Here is a 24552-nt window from a genome sequence, read left to right on the forward strand (position 1 = left end):
TAAACAGCACCATCAACTATTATAACAGTGCCTCTTACCAAAATTCCCTTTGCAATCCAGGCCTAAAGGCTCTGTAAGTTCTACACACCAAGGTGACAATTAACACTTTTTGTCTTTAAAAAGAACATTTGTATTAAATATTCTGGCCTGAGGTGGAGAATGGGCGATGACATATGAAAACCTTGAGGTGTGAGAAGGAGAAAATCTCTAATTAGACCCCCAACTACAAAAGGCCTATTCTCAGTATCCAAAAAATGCTTGTTTCTTCTCAGGCCTAGAAATGGAAAGTTAAAATACAAACAAAAGAACCATCATGGTTTTGAGCACAGAAAGAGCCTGTAGATAACTTTCAAGAATTCCCAGCTTGTATTTGTTGCATCTTACCTCTTTTAGAGGCTTCCCCAGTAAATTGTATAGAACTGATTACATTGGACTCTGCAGTGAGAGTATGAATTGAAAAATGTAACAGAAATGTAAGTGAAAAAAATATCCAAGAGACTCTTAAGAAACATCTACAAAAATTTTCAGTAGAAAATACCTAAAGCATACTGTCAATCATCAGATAACCATAGAATCACAGAAATACTCCCCAAAAAAGCATATTTTGGTTCATTCTGTATTTATAACTTGTAAGGGATTATCAGACTTTTCACTCGTAGAGATTTCAAGCCTCTTTCATCCTGCAACTGTTTACCAGCATTCTGTGGATGTGAAGAGTATAGAAATAAGATGTGGAAAATACAGTAGTTTATCATACATGAAGTGTAAAGTGTATGCAGATTAGGTGAAATCTTAAATCCATTGAAAGAAACAACAGACACTTCCATGGCTTATAGAAAATTAAAATAAGGTGAATGGCAATGTTTTTTTCTCTAGAATTCACTTGAGAGTTTTGATACAAAGCAGACTCAGTGTTAAAAGTGAGAATGCAGTAAGAATGAACTATTTTAACGGTGAGTATTATTTTCTGTCTAGCAAGCCAGTTGACTTCTAATTTAATACAGGGCTTCCCTTATTATGAATAATAAACAAGCCTATCACCACTGGCAGAAGAAATGTCACACTGAGATTTTAGAGACTGAGTTGGTGTCAGGAGTACCAACAGAGACCTTATGCAAATTTACACTGAAAATTCTTTTAGAAAAAGAAGAACCAATCATATTGGGATCATTGTTACAGAAATATTACTGGTATTGCCATGAGTGTATGTTCTGAATGACATTATCTGTCTATTAAAGAGGGGGTAGCACTCATAGGAAAACCACATTCTTCATTCTAACACAGTACAAAGAACTTTGATGCAGAACATAAACTGTTAGAGAAGTAAAAAGAAAAAAATATATAACTCTTACATGAAATTTATACAAAACTTCTCAACACATTCCTATGTGCTTATGAGACGTCTGAAGCCTGATACCATTTAGCACCATGAGACTCTCAAGTCTCTTATATTTCAAAAAATGATATAGCATATGCTGCATTACACAGAAAGTGTATACAGGATGGGTATATGCAGTAATGACACGCCTGCAGATCACATCAGAGGCCTAGGCACTGGAATATAGGAAGTAGTGTCTCATCTAATGGGAATTTCGATGTACGTCCCTTTCCTTAGCTGCTGTGCAGTGCATGGTCACTATGCAGACCTGCAAGCCAGGCCCACCTTGCTGCCTGATCACCTTAATAATCTCTATCTGAAGCCGGGGATCACAGGCTGAGAAAGGGACCACAGAGCTCGACAGAAAACGTGTAAGACAGACTCATGACAATATGGGATGTGAAACACAGCAAATGCAGATGAACTGCTGAAAACTTGATAGGTTCACAGTGTTTACAAGGGTTGTACATTAGATTTCACTACTTTAATTAAAATAATCTCTTTGTTTATACATGTGAAACACATGATTCTATCTTTGGCTACAGTACCATTGTATGAATGAGTTACAATTAAGACCGCCCCTCACCATCTGCTTTTCATCCCAATAAACTAAATTCCAGGTTTGCAACCTGTGAAATAATCTGCTCTGCATGAAAACAGAAGATGGTAAAGAGTAACATTACAAAGCTTTATCTTTTGTTTACCTCACACCTGATAAACTCTGAATGGTTCTGTTCCCTGCCTTTGACTGTTTTGTCCTCATATTTCCTGCTAAGAGTTTACAAAACAGCATTATTGAACAGGCAGACAAGAAGCACACCTATTTGTTTAATAACATCAAGGGAGAAAAAGTTGCTGGCTCATCCGTTTTGTTGTTAAGTTGTTCAAAAGGATCAAAATACCAATTAACTTGCTTGCTTAGAAAATCTTTGATATCCTCAGATTTACTGACATTTTGAAATTCTTGTTCATACTTGCCTAATGTCTTTTTGATTATGAACAAAGAAGTGCCAATCTGTTTAGCATTTGACCTGTTTTCTCAAGCAAAATTTTTGTGTATTCAACTACTTAGTTCCTAAAAACACTTGACTAGTCATGGCTGTAAGTGGAAGAAAAATATTTTCTGTTCCACTGCTGTCTTTTTTATACATTGTTCATTATTTTTTTTCAAGAATATAATGGAATAGAATTTTAAAATGATGCATAAAAACTGAACAAAGGAGAAAGAATCACCTGCCTCACTTCATATTTGGGACTCAGTCAAAAGCCTTCTATGCTGGTGGGCAAACTGTAAATCACCTCACACGTCTCTTACATTGTCTTTCTTTTCTGAATGAATTACACCAGATTGGACTTAAAACTTGGGGACTATTAAAAAAGATGTTAAATACAAATTGCCCTTATCTGTAGGAATGGAAAGCTACAGTTACCATCGCTTTTTTTATCATTAATTTTCAAGGTTGTACTCAGGTTCCGTGCATTTTTAAACGAGAAAAATCTATTGATAGGAAGAGGCCTAATTTCTTCTCAATTTACATCAATTTCAGTGAAATTCATCTTTGTTCACTTGTGTGCAGATAAAATTTCAGGCTCTTCGTGATGTTGCAAAACATGTAAGCGATCAGAAAAATTAATCTTTTTGTTCAACCTGTCTGCTTTAAAATTTTATGACCTTACTAACATTAGTCACATAACTCACAAATTAAAGGTGGAGGGAAATTGTGTCTGAAAATTAAATGGCTTTGATGGACAAATGAACATTTAAGTTATCCTTCCTGGGATGCAAATCTCTTATGTATTTCTGTTACATATTCCTTTAGTATCTTAATATATTACAAATCAGAAAATTCAGTTTTTCAGAATGAATTGACTAAACTACAGTTTATTGGTCTACATCTGTCTGTGCAAGAATCACAGACACACAAACTCAAATGACTTATCTACAAACATGTACATTTTCTTAGTCCTTGTGCCAGAGGCCTATGGAACTCTGTCTTCTTTCTCAAAAACATAATCAGCTACTTCCATCTAGTATCATATGATTTTTTATTTTTTTTATTTTTCAGTAGATTCATTAACTCCGTACTCTCTGATCTCCAGTACAGGAGATAGCAATAAAGGGTCAATACAGCCATTTGCTACTTGTTCTTACTTTAAGGAATCAACTGCTTAATGGTACTGTTTCTATTTCATTACTGAATTACCAGCCTTACAGACTAGAAAAAAGTAAATAATACATAGAAAAATACTTAGCTCTAAAGGAAGCCATATAAAGACTGTATAAACAGATTGTCGCTATAAAGACAATTGCATTTCCTGAATCAGATTTGTAACTTCTTGATACACCAGATCCTTTCAGTAATCAAAATGGTATATAGTAGCCATGATAAGGGTTCAGGTCAACAGATATCTGATTATAATTCATGGTGAATCCAAGACACATGACCACAAGGAAGCTGTTAGGAGGAATATTCTAATTTGATAACTTTTGTGCACACAAATGTTTTTTTCCATTTACACCTGCATTTTACATCTCTTCATTATTAGGCTAATGTCAGTGTACAGAAATAAGCGATTGACATTCCTACTAACTAGTCTTGCTCAAGAGCAGAAACAGTTTTTTCAGTTGAATTTTCATACTTCCTGAGTTGATAAAAAAAATAAGGAAAGGTTGAGGGGGAAGATAAAAAGAGATGAAAGGTTTGTAAAATGGGAAAAAGGAGAGGCAAACATTCTTATATGTTATGTCTCTACATGGGAACTACCCCAGTAGTGACACAGATTTGAAATTATGCCTTACATTTTTCCAGTATGACTTCTCTACACACTAAAGGATGTAATAAATCAAATCTGGTATGTTATTCACAAAAATATTTTAAACCATTTTTTACAATGTTTTATGTTTGAAATCTGTATTGACGAAAAAATCTCTGGACTATTTCTAGCTTTTTTTTCCCGTTTTAATTAACGTTTTCAAGCTTGAAATTAATACTCTTCTCAGACAGTTGCTCTTTTTTTTTAACCGTTCTTTTATATCAGCTCTTTCTTAAGCATGTGGATCTTATTAAAATGAAGACCGACTGACCTTTCAAATCCTTGTATTGTCTGAGCATGATACCTATGCACATGTTGTACTGCTGCTGAAATCATAGGGATGATCTTGCTACTGAATACTAACTGCTCACTGCAGTTCTCCCTCTCCTTCTCTCGATCACTCTTGTAGCTTTTATCTGATAGTTACTGCTTTTATTAGAATAACACAGACCATACATGTACAAACCAATATTTTTAGAACTTCTCATACTTAAAGATACAATAGATTCTGTTGAATGGAACTTTAAAATGACAGTCATGCTATTGAAGTCTTACCTTTTCACAAACTCTTCAAAAAGGATGCGATGAGAATATCCTTTTCGACGTATTTTGACAGTTTCCAGAATTCCAGTGTATCGTAGCTGCAGTAGAACTCTCTCATGAGAAAATGTTAGTGCTTCTCGATTATCATTAGGTTTAATGCAGCGGATAAAGTGAGGCTGTCCAACAACCATTTTGGATAGAAGATCCATGAGGGAATACTAGTGAAGGAAAAAAGAGATACAGAGACTTGCCTAAAAAAACTGCAATTCAGTTATATAAGTAGGAAATACATTTTGTAAACAGTATGGAATGATTGATTACATGTTCATTTGTCGTGATAATGCTAATCGGTATTCAAGTTTTCATTTTTTTCAGCTTTTGGCTGAAATCCAGAATCTATTAAAAGCTTTTAACTGTCAAACACAAATTATAATTCTAGTTCTACTTACCCTATTCTCTTCATCTCTCCTTATATTACCTTCTTGTAGTTTAAGAAAGCTCATATTGAAATTTTGAATTGAAAAGTGTCCCAACTATAACTCTGTTACAGGCACATTTGATCAAACATTTATCCCCAAGAGGAGAATAAGCTTACTGTAAAACAATCATGTAAGAATCACAGAAAACCATGGAGATGGGGTTGAATGAAGCTACTGGTTTAGTACTTTGCACACAGAGAGCACTGAATGTGTCCATATAATTTCAGGCACATCTCTGAGGAATCTTTTCGTCAGAATCACTGCTACAGACTGCATATTCTCCCAGAGTAATCCACTGAAGTGTCACATTATTGTAACTACTCAGAATGTTCTTAGCATCTAGCCTGAATATTCCTGCTGAAACATGGGCCCATTACTTCTTGCCCTAACCAACCCAAACATTGAATACAGTTTATTTAATTGTATGAAAATATTTCTGCTTCATTCTTACCTCGTTATCCCACTGATCAGAATTTGCTGCAAATACACTCAATCTCAATGCTGCATACAATTCCAAGCTGACTGGATCTGAATGTGGTCACTTGGTTGTAAGCTGCATTCAGACAGCAGATGAGTATTTTCAGACTCACTATCTATTTATTTTTTTAGTCTCTTACTTTCCTCTTTGATCTAACAACTCCACATACATTTCAGAAATATCTGTTGTTCTTACAATCAGTATATTTGTTTACAGTTTAACTGCTGTACCCTAAAATAGGAAGCCATAGTTTGTCGCTTCATGTTAGTTGTTTCCTCAGGGTGTCGCATAACTTCCATTGTGTCAACCTAGAAGACAAAACTCAAATGTTAGATCTGTTGCAGAAACACTGCACAGCCACCCCATCTCATTCACAAGAGCTAGGCTTGATGTTTCTTCTGGTCATTCTCTCAGGTGACCACATTCCTAGCATCTTTGGGAAAGGTACACAATGAGGAGTCTGCCAGCCAGCAGTGATTCTCTCATTAGTATTTTTCACTGTAAAGTTGTTTGTGAGCTACATCATGGCTGTCATAAGCAGCAGTATCACTTTTTTATTTAATTATATGCCTTGAGACAGGTCAAGCAGTAAGCACACCACATTAAAAAACTGCATGTCATGTCTCCTTTTCTCTTTAAATTATGCCTCAATACGTATTTCATCAGGGAAGCAGCAATGTTCTTACTCTGTTTAACATCTTGGTGCTCTCAGTCGCTACACGAGACATGCTTGTGAGTGCAACTATTACACAAGGTAGCTAGTGACAGAGGATGGAAAAACACAAGCAATTTACAGATTCCTGCTTGGCCTCTGGAAATAGTGTGGACATTTACTTGACTTCAGTACTATCAGCTCCTGTCTAAATAGCTTGATATCTCAAACTCATTCACAAAGCAAGAAACTGTATTTCACCTGTGTCTTCCTATATATTAGGCCACTGTTGATGCCTTCATTTACTAGATCTTCCTAGACTGACACTTCTGATCGGGTTAGGTGACAATTTCATACTTTTTTCGTGATAATATGTTGTTAGGCCAATGGAGCAGTTGTCAAGATGCAATACCTTATGAAGCCTTCCTTACTTTTATCATCATTGCAATGAACTCCATTGGGTCTTACTTTCTCTATAATGTTACTATTTCTGTAATGACCTGGAAGAAAATTATTAAAAAAAACTGCCTCCTTTTGCTTACACATGGAAAAATGTTCTCGCAACATAACAAGTGGCAAACAGAGTAGGTAACCACAGAACATGCAAGTCTTTTCCTAACTACTGTTGTGTCTACTATTAATAACATTAAAATGCCATTTTGATGCCAAGGATTTCAGCAGTCTCACTCAGCTGAACTGCTGTTGCATCAAATACCACTTTTTCAGCATTTCTGCAGAGCTCACAAGGGTTATTTTTAGACAGTATACGCGGACAGCAAACACATTGCTTCTTGTGTATTTTACTTATATTGTCAGTACAGCTGTTCTTATCAACATGAAACTAGAATTTATGAATGAGTATAACCATGGTTATCATCACAAGCAGATTGTGTTGCTGTACTGCAACTCAACAAAATCAACCAGCATCCTGCTTGCATGGGGCATTAGCAACATTTTAGCATTCACTTGCTTTGTGGCAGTTTACCATCTGCTCTGACCAGGTGGCATTTGTATAAACCAGATAATGCCATTGTCAGCACCTGTGCTACACCTCCTGGACTTTGCTCCATATGATCATTTCCAAAGCTCACTGACTTAAGACCACTCTTCTGAACATTAACATAATTGCTGAAAGACTACAGTTTTCAATAAAGTAATTGTCTCTCTTACCTTCAGGAGATATTTAGGAGACTGCATGAAAAATACAAAGGAAATGAAGAGCTAAATAGTAATAGACCAAGAAAATGGATTTTGTATTGGAGAAGAAATCAAAAGAGAAAACTTGTGAAGACAAGATTCAGAATACAGATGGTGCAAAGGGAGACAGATTTCCACAAGGGTGACCACAACAATTTCAGCATGATTTTGCAATCTCTGATGCTCTTAGCCCTAAGTGGGGTGTATGCACTATTATGCATGAAGAAAAAAAGAGATGCAGTTGGACTTCAGTTTTAAGAACACCAACAGAAAACTCTGTAATATATCAAAAGATAAAAGCTTTATCAGCACAGATAACATCAAACACCTTAAGAGGTCATGTGAAAAATTGACAATCAGTGACCTAATCAGAATAGCAGGCATGTCCATGGGGAAGATTTTGGGAATGCTTCAAAATCATCTTGGCAAGACAACTGTTGTTTGAGCTTTGGTATCTAAAGCTCTCGTAAAGGTCAGGAGAAGACAACAACATTACCAGTGAATACTGACAGTAAGCCCATAATAAATGGTAACATTTATTAGAATTTATTAGAATTGTGTGTTAGAAGACAGACAATCACAAAGAACACCAACAGCAAAAGTAAATTGTCTGAGGACTGTACTAAAGCCCAATTACCCATGAATTTGAGCTTCTAAATTCGATTCTTGGCTGTCTAGAAAAGCATAGACACCAAATTAGAATTTTTTTGGAGTTTCAGTACTCATGAACTCTTAGTCACAATTTAATAACTACTGTCAAATGAAGGGTGAGCTAATACTCCACCTTTTGGGCAATACAACAACATTAGCATCCCCTTTTCACAGCTGCTTATTGTCACCAAACTGGTAGAATCTTATGATGCTTAAGACTGTAATTCTGTCAAATATGGTTTACTACAGCCTGCTTGGTTCGAAATGGGTTGTGTTTTGGTTTTGTGGAGGGAAGGGAGTAGGCACTCAGAAAAACAGATGGCCAAAAGCATTTGCAGAGAACAATGTAATACAACTTTTTTTTTTTTCCCAGAAAAACAGGCTAAAACCAGTGCTGTGAGATTCCTTTTCTTTGGAGATGTAAACTCAGATCTGTGCAATATGTAAGGGCTAGGGCCAACTTCAAAATCTTACCAACAAGAGACATTTGAAAGTATTTTTTTGATAAATTCTGAATCTGGGGAGATTTTGCTGTAAGAATTTTAGAAGTTTTCTCTCCAGTTAACTTATAACATTGAGAGTATATAAAGTTATGCAGATTTATGGGAGGGCAATAATCACACATACAGCAGACAATAGACATTATCATAACTGATAGAAAATAATATAATGATATCATTCTGTATTTTGAATTACTAGCTGCTTTTTTAAAACTAAAATGAAAAATATTCCAACTGTTATGTCACATTTTTACATTATAATAGTCATGGCGTACAATATACATTTATGTGATTACAGCTGAAATGAAAAACAGTTACCTTAAAAAGACAAACTGTTCTATCACTAAAAAAAGAAATATTAAATGAAATAAACTGCTTATAGTAGTTTTGAAGCAGTATTACAAGAATAATTTATGGTATCATGTCGCCTTATGAGGTCACTGCAAATTATCATTTTCACATGTTGATCACACCTGCTGTTAGCATGGTATGAAAGATGATAAAACCAGTAAATACACTAAGCAAAAAAGCTCATAAATTAAAATATAAACTCAAATTTCCACACTTCAAAATACAATTATTATTCTTTTGGAATCATTTTATTAACTGTAAAATAGTAATTTAAAATATATTTTTCTTGAAGTTGTCATAATTTCATAAAAATTTTAATTAAAGTGGTGGTTTTTTCAGCTAAAAAATTGTAACAGTTAATGTTTTCTGGATAGTATTGCATGTATTACGGATGTATTTTAGTTCCTTCTCTAAAAATGTGAAGGGCAAATGGTCTTAAACACTACTTAGTACGACTGAATGTGTTTATCAAAGCTTTAAAAGAGAAGTGCTGTATTTTATTCCAGCTGAAGCAATAAAATGCGTGCTTACAAAGCTTATGATGATATAGCTGGATGTGGAAGACAATGTTTGTATAATATTAAAAAAAATGGTAAGGTCATAATCTGTCCTTTAGGACTGGAAGTGTTTAAATCAGGAAGGAAATAAATCTCTTGAATCCAAGTCTCTATTTACAGGTACAGTAAAAGATACAGATGTCTGGGTGACTCATAAGAATTCTTGTATTTGAGCATGAGCTCCTTACGACAGGAGAGAATATAAAGAAGAAATGGAATGCACAAAACATACTTCTACAGACTTGTGAATAGCTGCTTTGATCAGTTACAACATTAACAAAAAAAATTGTTTGCTTTGAGGTAAAACAAAAAAAAAAGCAACCAACTGATCACATTTTAAGAAGACTAACTGAAGTCAGGAGGGAGCATGGATGTTATCAACTTGAGGTGCAAGAGTTTTCCTCACATACTAAAGTGAACTCAATTGGCTATTAACTGCAATAAAATCACCCCATTCTTTTGTAATTATGCCACATATTTTTATGGTAAAATCAAAAAGTGTTTATATTCCATGGTTCTTTTTACTTTATAAAGAATAGCAGTTTTGCTAAGTGGTTCTTTTCTGGTCATTTGTCAGTTATAAAGGCCCTTTGGTTTTTGAACTTTAGGTTGAACAGAAGAGGAATGGATCATTGTTCTGTTTTGCCTTCTGTTTGATTAAGCACACTAACCAAATTTTAGCTAATTAAATCTCTTTTTAGGCCAAAAATTGCCAGAAGAAAGTCTTGAACTCACTGAAATGAAGAGAAATGTTGCCATCATTATCAGTATAACTGAGATTTCATTACAAATGTTTAAAGATTAATCATTGGTAAATTGATTTTTCATTGGATTCCACAGAAAAGTCTTCAACAAAACTGGAAACAATGCTCCCAGCTAAGGTATGTTTATTTCTGATATTAAGGCATACTCATTTGGTAAGAGCTTCCACTATATATCTACATCAGCTAAGCATCACGCCCATAGTCTCACTGTAATATTTTATGAGAAACTACCCATCTTCAAGCAGAACACTACCAACCTTGATACGCCCAGCACTAAGCTGTGGAGGCAAAGACCTAGATGCTGCTGTCACTCTGGCTCTTGCCTGTGCCAAGTTACCTGTTCAAAAAGAAAGAAATGCATACTATAAAAATTGTTCAATAATCTTATCTGAGAAAACATGATATGGTTAAAAAAATCATACAATAGAAGTAAAAATAGCAGTTCCTACTACACTTCTTATATACCCTGCTCATTACCAACTTTGCAATGCTGAGTGTGGGCATGACGTGGAGTCCAGGGTTGATTTAAAAGAGAAGAAAAAGACACCAGTAAGGTGGCTCATTGCTGACCTCAACTACTGATCTGATGAAAACAACAGCACAGAAGTGTACAGATCAGTCAGTTGCAATCAATTTCCCTGTGACTCTTTCAGAGATTTAAAAGAGTAAAAGATAGCAGAAAGAGCCTTGTTTCCATAAAATCAGTGGATCCTGAAGTGTTTAGACATCATCTTAAGCTCACAAACTAAAGAAAGAGATGAGAAAATGATAAGATAGTATCTTTTCTTGACCTTTTGACATACAGCCTACTTAATCCCCAATCTTATTATCCCTTGGGGTTTTCAAAGACTGACTCAATTCCTCAGGCAAAAACATACTGGTGTCAACTGCAAAACGAGTGCCTTTTCTTTAGTTGTACAGTATGATGTATCTTAAACTTTTTCCACCGTACTTGTAAAAGGTCAGTCCTCATAAAATAGCTTTTCAAAATAAAGGCTCAGAGGAGAGAGGAAGTGATATGGGACTGTGCATATGCAAGACACTCTGTATATTTCAAAGTTTTAGCAAGTCTAGCACAAGATGTCCAAATGTTTTCTCTGGCTATATCTTCAGAGGCTAAACTGTGATTAATAGCATTGAAAGAACCCTTTGAAGCAGGATTGGTGACATCAAAGCCCTAATCCATGGGTGGCAGGATTTTTATAATGAGTGGGAAGCATTTTAACACATTTCAAAGGATTTACAGCATGAATAAACAATAGGCCTCTGCAGATGTACCACACACCTTTCAGAACCAGAACACATAAATAAGTGTCCATTTTAATTTAAATGTAAATAAAGTGTTAACACTTCTTTCAGATGCTAAGTGCCTTGTTTGCATCAACTCCAGTGTTTAGCTATTTGCTTCACAGAAAGCCAGTTACTCTAAACAGTCTTCGGTTTTGATAAACTATATATTACAGAACTAGTAGGGAAGCAGGATAGGGGAAAGAAAAAACGAGAACACTTAACTGCTGGTAGTTTTTTATACAGGAGAAGAGCATACACAAAGTGCACATAAGGGAAGGGAACTTTTGCTTGTCCCTGTAAGATTGGGAAATACCAATCTGCTGAGAAGAGTTTGGAGGCCAACCCTCAGAAACATAGCAATGACATTCTCCAGAGCAATTCAAACATTCTATATTCATTTTCAAAAGTATTTACCTCTTAAAATGCTGGAATTGTGATTGACACAGTGATGCAAAACTGCTATGTCATTTTCAGATTAAGAGTGTTGGTACCTGACAGTCTAAATCACAGTGCAGAATATCAGGAATGTCCATGATTTTGGAAAATGCTATAGTGTTCAGGTTAATGAGAACTACAATTTCATTCTGAACATCTTGTGTATGTATACAAATATGCATGCTTATAAATACTTGTGTTTTGAAAATGTTATATATGGATACATACAATCATGGTATACAAGGTGTACACATCTCTCTGTTGTTAAAATGAGGACTTCAATGTGGAAGTCATTGGTAAATTTATTTTTCTCTGTTCTGATTCTGATATTTTTATGTGTTCAAATTAGTCATTTTTGCCTTTTTATTATTACTAAAGCAGAAAGTCTGGAAAGGTTGTTTTTGGCTACTCTTGGGATCAGCAATTCAGGTTGTCTTTATGCTTGAAAGCATTGTACTGTAGAACTGATGACGCTATGTGGGTTAAAACAGTAGATTTGGGAGAATTAACAAAACTGAATCAGATTGTTTGAAATGACAAATGTTAAAATTTTGTTGCATTTTTAACAAGTTACAAAATTCTAATAACTAATTAAAATTTAGAATCATCAAGATTTACCACACTCGGAGCTGACATTAGGTTAATTACTACTGATTACTAATATCTCCAAGCTCTCCCTGAGCTTTTCACGCAGAACTAAAACTACATTTAACATTTCTGATCTAGAAAAACAGGGATTTTTTTTAAATTAATCACGTATATTTTGCACTTATGATTTCATTTTTCCTCTTGGCAAAAGTAAAGACTAAGCTAGGAATAAGACCAATACTTATTTATGGATTTTTTTCTGTTCTTACTTCATACGTCAAATTATCTCCATTGTAATTGTTAACTACTCAATTGTAGCACAGTTTGAAAGCCAGAGAAAAATGTTATCAGGGTTTTCTTTTCCAGATCAAACATAAAATGATGTTTCAGTAAAAGTTCATCTTAACTAGCTAATGTTCAGGAAAATGACTACCTGCAACTTGCCCAACCAATAAAACTAAGAACAAATGCGGCTAGAAAATTAGTTTACACAATAAGAGATTTTTACCCAGAATTAGAGTGATGTTTATAGTCAGTAAACATTCAGAGTACCTGTCCCTGCATTTGATTTTCATTTAAAAGGTCACTTATTATTTTACACACCAGAAATAGTAAAACGTTATTCCACTTTGTGAATAACATCAATATTTGAAGAACAAATATTTTTAGATAATATCATAGCCAGTTAAAAAAAGCTCCTTGCAAGGTTAAGCTGGTTAAAGGTTAAAAGACTGCACTGTGCCTGTCAGAATTCTGGCTTCACACACATTGTATGATCAGCACTTCAGACAAAACACAAGTGACAAGCTCATAGAGTTAAACAAAATACTACCCATGCTAGATCCAATGCTGAAAAAATGGACAAATTAAGAAACTTAAAACTCCCTCAGAATTTTCTGAGTTTTTTGTTTAGTTTTTAACTGGGACTGATCTTACTAATATGTACATGTTCAACTCTATTCACATGCATTTCCTTTTCAGTTTGGCTGGACTGCTTATCTGAACAATGAAGGTTCCTGCCTGTGTGTCTGCAGTGCCAGAGACAAAGGTTTCTGGGATTGATTTGTGTCAGTAGGGGAATCAGCCAGCCCCAACGTTTCTCTTTTTTCCCTGTCTGTATAATAAAGTTAGGAGCGTTGTTAGTGCTTCATGAATTTTCAGTCATCAGAGTCTGCGAAAGGCTCCAAGAAGCTTCCAACAGAAAGAAGCAGCAGTACAGAGTCTACCTAGTCACTGCTAAGCTCAGTGTCAATATACTGAAATAAATTTTGCCTTGAAACTGCAGAGGAAAACTCCTATTGCTTCAAATATATTCTCATTCCAGCTAGGTGAGAAAGATGTCAAAGAACCATATCCCTTCTGCTACACAAGCCCAAGCAGGAGAAGTTCTGAAAGTATGTCAAGTATTTACGTAGCACAGAATGAAGATGAGTTGCCTTTTTCAGGTTGGACTTTGGAAACACTCTCTAGATTTTAGAAAAGACAAGTCTGCATTCATGGATTTGCTCCTGCATCCCTAGCACTTACTATGTGATCTGGTAAAATTAGTGATTTCTCAAGCCATTGACTCTCCACACCAATCAGAAGTTCACTCTCTGGCTGGAGGTTCTGATGTTGCTTAACATTTGTTATTACTCCACTATTCTTAGGTGATGTTTTCTACAAGTAGTGTCAACCAAATATTACTAATATTAGCACTATAATTATAACTACATTTTGGTTATGCCTGCTATAGACCATTCTTCCCTTCCAAAGTAAAAGCATGCCAGGTAAGAATTACTGTATGCTTCGATACAACTTCTAGTTCGTGAAGTGCAAATGACTTACAGGGAGAGAATCAAGTGACAACGTCACCTTACAAGCTGTACAAGCTTGTAATATGGTACAAGCTGTACCATAGATACTACTATTATGGAGAGGGCACAGTACAAGCTCTTTCCTTATCCTCATATATTTTATTCATTTCATTCATGCTTTTGGTTCAGATAAAGAGGGGTTACCTGCAGATACAGTGTAATATGGTTGGAAATGCTACCATGCATTCATATTTCATTGACATTACTTCTAATCACTGCTAAGCACTTGCACTCCAGAAGAGGTGCAGAGTCAGACAAAGTGTGACACACAGAGATTCTTCTCTGTCTTTCAGTACATTTCATCTAGCCTAAGGAAGTTGACTGCTTATCTTCATAATGCATTTTCATGTCCTACTACAGTAAGACTAAGCTTTTCTTGGCTTGCCTCTAAGTGGATACATGTAATTTTTTTATTGGGTGATAATTTGAATCTGGTCACTGACTACCAAGACTATATTTTTGAGTTATAGAAGTGACTTAAGCTAACCTTGTGCAATAGAAAATTAAGAATCCATTTTTCTCTTATACTATATGTTTTACACAGGAATGTATTTATAAAAATACTATGCAATATATTGATCAATACATAGACACTGCCACTGCTGCTTATTCTGAAAACAGAATTTCTTTATTTCCCATTTCAAATGAGTAATTAAAGAATAAGAAATGGTATTTCCAAAATTGGATCCATATTACAAAAGAGAATCCAATAACCATGAAAATTTAGTAATAGCAAGGCCAGCCTAGGAATAACCCAACTAGAAGCAAAAAGATATTCAATTTTTTTGGCCATGATTGTTTGAAATGAAAAATCTACGCCATAGTGAACTGACAGCTTCTGATCACAAATCTCAAATCTCACTGCTAGCATGAAGTGGACATAGATCATATTTACAGTTACTTAAAAACTTTACATTGCTAGACTCCCTACTGCATACACTGCAGACACTTCAGTGGTCACTCCTCACTTCAATAAGGCAGCCACTGGCAAACACAACACAGTGTTTACTGCAGCAAATAAATCTGCTTGTAAGCATGATTCCTGTCTTGTTTAAATGTCATTTTAACACAGTAGGTTAGTAGGCTCCATGTAGAATGGGAGAGAATAAAGACGCTCCTGACAGCAGCTGAGATGAAATGAAGGTCAAACTGCCTACTTATATTCCATGGTATGTAAATGTATGGTCTTCACTTTAACCTTTACCTAGTAAGCACCAAGAAAGAATAGATTATGGTATACAGTTAATTACTGGGAGTGACCAAGATGCTTTTAAAACACAACCTTGACTGCTAATAGCTACTTGAAACAACTTGTCCAATTTTCCAGCTAAATTGAATTAGAGGTGTGCAGCCATCTACCCAATGGCGAGTGTGTTCACTGAAATGCAGACATTTTCTGAAATATCACAGGCTTATATGTGATCATGTGATTCTCAGACCATCACAGTCTGTATGGGAACTGCTGAGTCACGGCCTGAACCTCTGATTAATCACCTGAGGCGAGCCATGAGTCAGCCAGAGGAGCACAGGTGAAGGCAATTCACTCCTAGACCTATTTAAGAGCTGGCTACGAGAGGGGAAGGATCTCTTCTGGAGATCACCTCTTTTGGTGTTTTCTGGTGAGCTCAACCGAAAGGTAAGCTCTTCCACTTATTCTCTTTTGTGATCATTGTCTACTTTGCCTAATTCTCTTGATTATACAACAGTCCCATGAAACAACTACATTTAGGGAGCAGAGCACATATGGTACCATTTGATTCGGTGATAAACATGTTTCCAGGTGCAGGGCACTGGAGGGACACATCTGGAAAAAATGATGGCAAAGAAAGAGTGGATTACACGTTGGACAAACTCTATCTGGCCACATCCTGATGGACAAGGTTAGGTATCTCAGTCCAAGCACAGGATTAATGATGGAGTGATAAACAAAGTACAGTTGAGAACTAACTGTCTGAAGCAGCAGTGAGACGAAAGCAAAAGAATGAAAAACTGTTCGGAAAAAGCTTTTAAAAATTATGGTATAAACAACACTGGACTTATCTACTGCCTGATGCCCACCATTTTTAGTCAGGTCTGCAGCTTGACTAGTTGGAGACCTGAATAATGGGCTGAGACTGACAGGCTGACTGTCCTCTGACGCCACAGCTCAGGAGACTGAACAGATCAGGCTGTTTTTGTGGCCCTCTTATCTTCTTTATTATTTATACATTATTGGAAGACGTTGATAATAATTTTTCAGGTATAATTCTTAGTAACTTTCATCCATTTCTCTGGAAGTGTAAGATTTGATGCTGTTATATGTGATCAGATTGGGACAACAAACCTTGAAACCTTGGAGGAACAACAGGAAATTAAGAATCCTGCGGTAAAGTACCTCATCACTAACAGGATATTCACCACTGCTTCAGCACATTCCCTGATTCCTGTAACCACATCCACAGTTCAGATTAGAAGGAAAAAATGTCAACCTTAACATTGAAGAATGTTCTCAACTTTTAGAGTTACAAAAAAAACCCAAACAAATAAAAAAACCCACACTTACTCTAATGATGTCTATGAAGATAGAGAAATTTATATTTTCTTCTGCAGGAATCTGATAGAATATATCTTGTATTTATTGTTATTAATAGATAGCAATTCAGATCTGGTCTCCATCATTTTATGCATTTGACATTTTTTATTTTGCACACAGTGTCAAGTTCTGGGCTCCCCTGTTCAAAAAAGATAGGGATCTCCTAGAAGGAGTGGAGGGCCACAAAGATGATAAAGGGACTGAAGCATCTTATGTATGAGGAAAGACTAAGTAACCTGAGTCTGCTCAACTTGAGGAAAAGAAGACTGAAGAAGGATCTGATTAATGTTTACAAATATCTGAAGGGAGGCAAGAGGCAAGTGGATGAGGCCAGGCTCTTCTTGGTGGTGTACAGCAATAGGAAAAGGAGTAATGGCCTAAAACTTGAACACATGCTTTGTAATAAAAGACAAACCCACACAAAAACATTTTGGATATTCCAAACAGCGATCTTATCTGCATATTTCACAAATCTATCTGTTCTACAAAATCACTGGCAAATTTAAAAATAATCACTCTTATGAGGCTTGATTTTGGAAGCTACTGAATGCCAATGATGAACCAAGTATCTCTGATGGAATTTAATATTACAGAACATAGTGCCTTTAAAATAACTACCGCATAACGCTGTCTGAGTATTTCTCTATTTAAGTTCTATATATGCTGCTCAGTGAGATCCTACTGCTCACTAATTAATATAAAAACCAGTAACACTCCTCCTCAATATCAATGTATCAATATATTTTGATCTTAATAAGTATACAACAAAGTGCTAAAATCATACTTAGTCACTACTACGAGATAATTTTCATTGTAGAATTGAAAAATTTAGAAAATGAAAATTGAAAAGGTGTCTCTTCTGAAAGGTGAAGAAAAATTGTTCTCAGTATTTGTACTACAGAGGATATCCTACTATGAATTGCACCAATAAGCACATCAAGTTCTGCTCTTAAAATGCGCCACTTGTACTTTTTTGGAGGGTTCAAGCTGCAAGAACTTGGAGAAAAGAATCCATCTTATGCCTTATGCCCATTTTTCAGAATGATGCAATCTGTGAAGTAGTATACTAAAAAGATTGGAGTTCTGCTTGGGCAACATCCTTTACCAAACAGAAGCATGTTAAACCTAACTTGACTTTCCCAGCTGTGGTGCTTTCATATGCAATTCCAGTGATTCACTGACACTATTTATAGAGAGTTAGTCTCAACAGTAAATAATTGTTATGCCTTGGATTAAGTCTTAGCAGGACTGAGATGTTAACTTTCATCTGATAGATGGCTCTCTTTCTAGATGAGTTCCATTTTTAGGGCTATCGTATGGCATGTTTGGGATCCTATTGTTTACAAGTCTTGTATCTGTGTACTGTATTTGCCCTGTGACATAAAGCCTTAGGATGAGAAGAAAGGTATACTGAACTGTAAAATGCTGAACTGAACAATGATATAAAATGCAATCGAACTCTAACTCCATAGTTAACTACATTTAATTTAGTTTACTGATGTCCCACATCTGCAATTCAGTAAAGTTCTCAATTATGTTGCGTTGCACATCTGTGGTCTAAAGCCTCTCTTTGCACACAACACACTGGCAGCAAAGCAAAACTGATTAACTTTTATATGCCTTTAACATATGGACCAGCCAGAAGTAGGAAAGCCTGTGTTCTGAGCTAAAATATACAGCTTCCATTAACCTGATCCAAATTCTTAGAAAATGTAAATTCTGATTCATCTGTAAGTAGTGAGACTATAATTACAATGGCTTTTCTCCCAATTAATTTGACTTAGACTGCCTGCAGTTACTTCCTAGAGGTGAAAATACTAACACAAAAGTGCCATTATAAGTAGAATTTACTGCAGGATAAATTTGCAAAATTAAGATGTATTTAAGATTTTCACTCTACTGTGATGTATCGAATTAAAAGAAAAACCCGCTAAGCCCAGATGAAAACACGCTGTATTTCAGTAAAAAAGTCTGACTTAGACCAAACCAGAAGCCTCTCCACTACCTAGTGCCAGAGGACGTGCTTGTGTTCAGTAGGAGAGTGCAGTAATGGGTTCCATTGAAAACACTGTCAAAGCCTGAAGATTGGCCAAGATTTTACCCTGTGCCCAGTAGTTTTCTTTCATTGAGCTGAAATAGAAAATGCCAAAGAATGGTGAAATGTAATTCTTTAATGTGATTTTGCAAAAAGTCCTAGTTCTTGTGTGCTTTAAGGCGCAAAAAGAAAGAATGGGAATAACATGTGACAGACTTTCTCAGCATGTAGTCTATTTGCTTTTTTTTTATTTTTATTTTTTAATGGGATATACATTGTTTTTAATCATTAATTTTTGTCTGATGGCTGTATGTAGGGCAGGAGATGTAAAAGCACAAATAAAATAAACAAAAAATCAATACTGAGGAGAGGAAGCAACCTTTCAGCAGGTTAACTCTAGTTAATTTATTTTTTTTAAAACATATTTTCCTCAAACTTTGAAGATTTTCCCTTGTTAAAATATCCTAACTCTATGGTGAAGGTTTTGAAAACTTCCACTTTCAGTTCTCTAGCTCACGTATCTAGGGATTTTGAGCAAGATGATCTTATTAACCTCACGTTATATCTAAATTGTACACTAACTGTGAGAGCAACACCCAATGCTACCAAAAGCACCAGAGGTGATGCTGTTATAGCCGTACTCTTGCTCAGCTCAGTCTAATATACATAGCCAAGCCCAATCCGTACACAGCCTCAGAACTGTGACAGAAATGTTTCTATTGCGACTGTTTTGGGAGTGGAAGGCCAGAGTATTTTTCTTTTCCTCCCTCCAGGTGGCAACTCTCTATCTCTCCAGCAAGGATCTAAGGTAGAACAGAGTCACTGTGACAAAAGCTCTAAGGGTCTGTGAATTTTAGAGGGGAAAAAAAGTTTGCAGGGATTATGTTTCAAAAATAGAGAATGATATGCTTCAACTTTTCTGAGGAGTCTGCACCTTCATACCTCCCCACAGTCAGATCATTTGGGGAACATAAAGTGAGTGCAAAAACTGGAGGAAGAAGCTACAGTCACAAAGACCCCAGGGGTTTTAAAAACCTCAAGCACTCTATTGATATCGGCATTTAAATGTGATACTGCAAAAATTCTGAAGTATCAGAACGGAGTCAAATGGTCTGACTCCTCACTACTACTGGTAGTGAATGTACCAAGCTCTCCTTAATCTTTTCCATTAAGCCCACTTCTCTTTCAAGTGGACTCTTCTATAGGTTGCATGATTTCTTTCCTCTCTGATGCTTTAGTCGTGATAGCAATAAACCAACACTACAAACAAGAATGCCTTATAAATGGGAACATGCATATTCAACTGGAGTAGTGGCAGGCTTATTAAATGCTCTGTTTCTCTTTCATATTTGGAGTAAATTTCATTTTAGTTTTAGAATACACAGAATCCTCAGCACTAAAAAAACTGTGCTTGTAGAAAAAGTGACAAATCCAGCAGCAGTTGAGAGAACTGGGTGGTTAAATAAGAGTGTGTTCATTCAGGTCCCTAGAAAATGCAATCAGGCTCCAAACTGCACTCAGTGCATCTAATTTTCCACTGAAGGAAGAAAAAACAAGCTGGGCAATCTATAAAATTAATCCCAGAATGTTTAAGTTCTGACATCTATATCACTAATTCTGCGTACTTTTAACCATAAATCGCTATTACAAACGTGCATTTAAAGCCCTGCTGTTAATTTCTGGCCTTTTAAACTACACAGTCTTCTACTGTGAAACAGAAGCGTTTGTTAAGAGGGGATAAGTATGTTTGATAAATTACAGGGATTAATGTGATCTTAAATTAGTATAAGAACTTAGTCTTTTTAATATTTATTTTCTTGCAGCTGCTAAGTTTTTGACAGAGGAAGAAATGACAGTTATATAAATATACTTCAAACACTAGGTCTTCCCGGAGTGGGAAAGGTATCTTTTTGTTCTTACTGGTATTTAAGAACTACGTTTCAGTAACTCGCAAACCCGTGTTAATAGTTTCATATTCCCTCTTGCTTCTGGGATAGCACCACCTAGTGACTCTTAGGCAAATTGAGAGAGCCGCTTGGCAAAAACCATGTATGCTGCAGATTCCAGAGCTAGTTGCAAGCAGATGTGAGAATGTGCTGTCACTCATCTTCAAACAAAACACCAGAGATACTGGCAGAAGGCTCACTTCAAGTCAGGGTTACCTGGAGGGATGCAATATGGCTTCCATGTAAATCATTAACTTTCACATCAGTCAGTAATCTACTGAAAGCTGAAGAAAATTGTATCGAGATCATGAATCTTAATCTGTATATTTTCTGGCTTTAGAAATGAAGTACATATTGAGTTGAAGGAATAAGGCTTAAAGGCAAGGGCAGAGCATGATGGGAAATTTACACGGTCACTATTCTTTTGTTTACAAAAGCTTCTTTGTAGAAAGTTAGGTGAATAGCATTACCTTTCTTCACTGCAGAGATGAAGCAGCATTGCCAGTTATACCTTCTGTCTCAGCCAAACCTTTCATTTATCTTGCAAGCTGCCAAAACTAAACCTGGCAACAATCTGATTTTAGAACATAAAGGCCCCAAAACAGGATGTGGGTGCCAATTATATTAGACAGCTGGAAAAAATAGAGCAAAAATCACAAAGATGTTCAAAAAACAGAAATGATCTAAGAGATTCAAGTTATTCTTAAAGCATCATGCATAGGAACATATGCATAATGATTTTTACCAGGATGTCCCATATTGACTTGAGAGAAATATAGATTCAACTTGTTTCTTGTACTCCATGGAAAGGTAAACTTCCTATTATGGGAAGCAGAAACCACTCAATTCATTTAAATAGGAAATAGGAAGAGAAGAGTAGTAATACGCCAACATGGTAAACATTCATTGCTGCAGTGAGAAGTATTTCCTTCCTGAACCTTTCATGCACGTTGGGTAAAATTCTCAGTTTAGTCCTGCTGTCATTGAAAGCACCTCTAGAAAGCCAGAGGCAGATAAGTTTGCGTGAAATCAAGCCTACCTACAGTATTTGCAATAATTGTGACTCATAACTGGGAGAAAATACCTAATCTGTTTCATTCTGACATCAGCTCCAACGTAGAAAATGGCTGGTAAAGAGGGAGGTGAGGCACATTTGACCCAATATCAGCTTTATTTTTAGCTTTGTTTGAACCATCCAGCATAAGAAATCCTTTCTACCAGTCTATGCTAAGGACCCAAATGTCAGAAGAAATAGACTCAAAGATTTGTGTTTCCTGCTTAGGCAATAAACTATCCTACTCTATCTTAACCTACATCTCCCTTCGTCTAAGCTTGTCACAGCTGAAGGGAGAAGCAGATTCCTCAGCGGATTCTCACCTCTCAGGGTCCTCTGAAATTGTAATTTGAAGGGAAATAATCCAGAGCCTTCTAATTGCAGGAAAGAACAGATCGGTAGGAATCTATCATATGTAGAATATATTATATATAACAGATATTTTGCTATCAGTTACACATGTGCAAAGAATGTTGCTCCAGATGTTCTTTTTCTATGTAGAAGTCTCAAGATAGATAGAGGGCAATACCAGAGGCTGTGACTGGACTACCGAGTTTCCAGAAATCACAGACAGATATGCTGCACAAACATTGAACTGTACCTACAGTCTATACACAGCACTACCTAGTAAGGCTACACAGCACTACCTAGGGCATGTACACTTTTTTTTTACCCAGAACATTTTTGGTAGAAATACAACCACCACACTTGTTTATATCATATCAGACCAAAATAGTTTTGCAATGTAATACAACACACTGTATTTGGATTATTCCTCATTGTTACATCTTTTTCTTATTAATTATGAAAAAAAAACCTTTAAGAACACAGAAAGCATTGATTGACATTTTTAATGTGTACATTTCTTGTCTTGTTGGCATGTATACTGCATTTGTACACGTCGGTAGTATTCTGACAACAATCCATGGAAAAAGCAAATTTTATCTTACTATTTTATTTAGCCACACATCTGTGCACTTTGAAGTAAGTCAGTGTCAACAAGCTTAAGATAAACGGAATTTATGAAACCTGGCACATCAGTATGCATACTTTAAAATTTGGAAGAAACTATTTTATGTACTGCACCGATGAATCTAAACAGATGGGTATTATCTCCAAACTAACAACCAACATTACAGGATTTAGAAATTGTAAGAAATGCTACACAAGAATATATGAACTGAACTTAGCAAAGGACAAAGAACAAAAACAGATTCTCATTCTGTTTTCAAAATGAGTTCTTGCCCTAAACACCATATAATCTCCCTTTCTCTGGACTAGCGAATGAATCTTGCCTCCTGGGTTTATGGCAACATACTTTTTAAAAAAATATATCAATAGTACTACTATTTAACACTTTAGATATCTAGGAAACTTACAACAGCAGAACGAGCTGAAAAGCAGAGGTTTGTACAGAAAGAACTAGATTTTCAAAGGAGGAGGTGGCTGAAAATATTGCGAAGTAAGCAAAGCTGTTGCAGAAAGTACCTGTTTTGGTTAGTGGGCTAGAGAACAGCTGCTGAAGAAGTTTGTTCTCTGAGGTTCTTAGCACCACCACTATGTCAGCAGGAAGAGTGTCTCTATTCTTCTCAAGAAATGCAGATGCATCATATAATACCTAGCATGGGAAACAGGGTCAGATATGTTGCCAAAAAATATTCCACAAAAATAACACCTGCAAAGGACTTGAAAGTGTACAGCTAACACACTGTCTTCAACACATGAACCATGTTAAAAACAAACCCAAAACACTTGCATTAATCACATTTACACAGTGGAGATCAAATTGGGTTAAAGTGGGTTTTAGTCATGTTATATTATGGTTTGTCACATCAAACTATGGGATGCATGAAGTAATATAACAGAGATACCTCATTAAAGCTTAAGTCAACAGTTTACACGTGAAATAAGAAATGGTTCCCAGGCAGTCAAAATTTATTTATTGCTTGCACCAAACTGATTGGTAACTAGTTTTGTTATGGGAACAGGAGTAAGTTTCAGATGTAGATCAAAATCAAGAAGCCTGTTAAACAGGTTAGTGAATGTTAGTAGAAAAATTAAACATTCATCATTTCTTTCCACGTGCTAGGGCACATGAGTTTTGATTATTTACAGTGGACAATTTAATTTTGCTTTTTAAAAAATTTCTTTTATTACATTTTATAGAAATTAATGTCTGGCTATTTGTTATCATATACAAACCTGTTACTTTTCTCCTTCTTTATTTTCTTTAAGAAAGCTGCTTTAATATTTAAGCTGGTTTTATTATTACCAGCAATATTCCTTTCTAGCCCAATTCCACTGGAGTCCTTGTGTTTCCAGAGAAATTGAGTGCTTGCCTTCACAACTAGTCAGTAGTGTTTTTATGACTTGGCCATTCAGGAACAAAGAATTTATTAAACTTGTGTGAAA

General features: G+C 35.8%; 1 protein-coding gene across 1 annotated transcript in view; it reads right to left on the reverse strand.

Annotated features, from left to right (window-relative positions):
* MYO3B (myosin IIIB) overlaps positions 1–24552 on the reverse strand; it is a 164418-nt gene that overhangs the window by 62490 nt on the left and 77376 nt on the right. The window contains exons 21-24 of the mRNA XM_042822356.1: positions 23629–23758; positions 10622–10701; positions 5923–6000; positions 4748–4953 (exon numbers count right to left, since the gene is read on the reverse strand). Of these exons, the coding sequence (XP_042678290.1) occupies positions 4748–4953; positions 5923–6000; positions 10622–10701; positions 23629–23758 (494 nt within the window). The remainder of the gene's footprint in view (positions 1–4747; positions 4954–5922; positions 6001–10621; positions 10702–23628; positions 23759–24552) is intronic.

Source organism: Centrocercus urophasianus, unplaced genomic scaffold (genome assembly GCF_019232065.1).
Source record: "Centrocercus urophasianus isolate 14NV4802_14NV808 unplaced genomic scaffold, USGS_Curo_1.0 seq_20, whole genome shotgun sequence".
Taxonomy (NCBI): domain Eukaryota; kingdom Metazoa; phylum Chordata; class Aves; order Galliformes; family Phasianidae; genus Centrocercus; species Centrocercus urophasianus.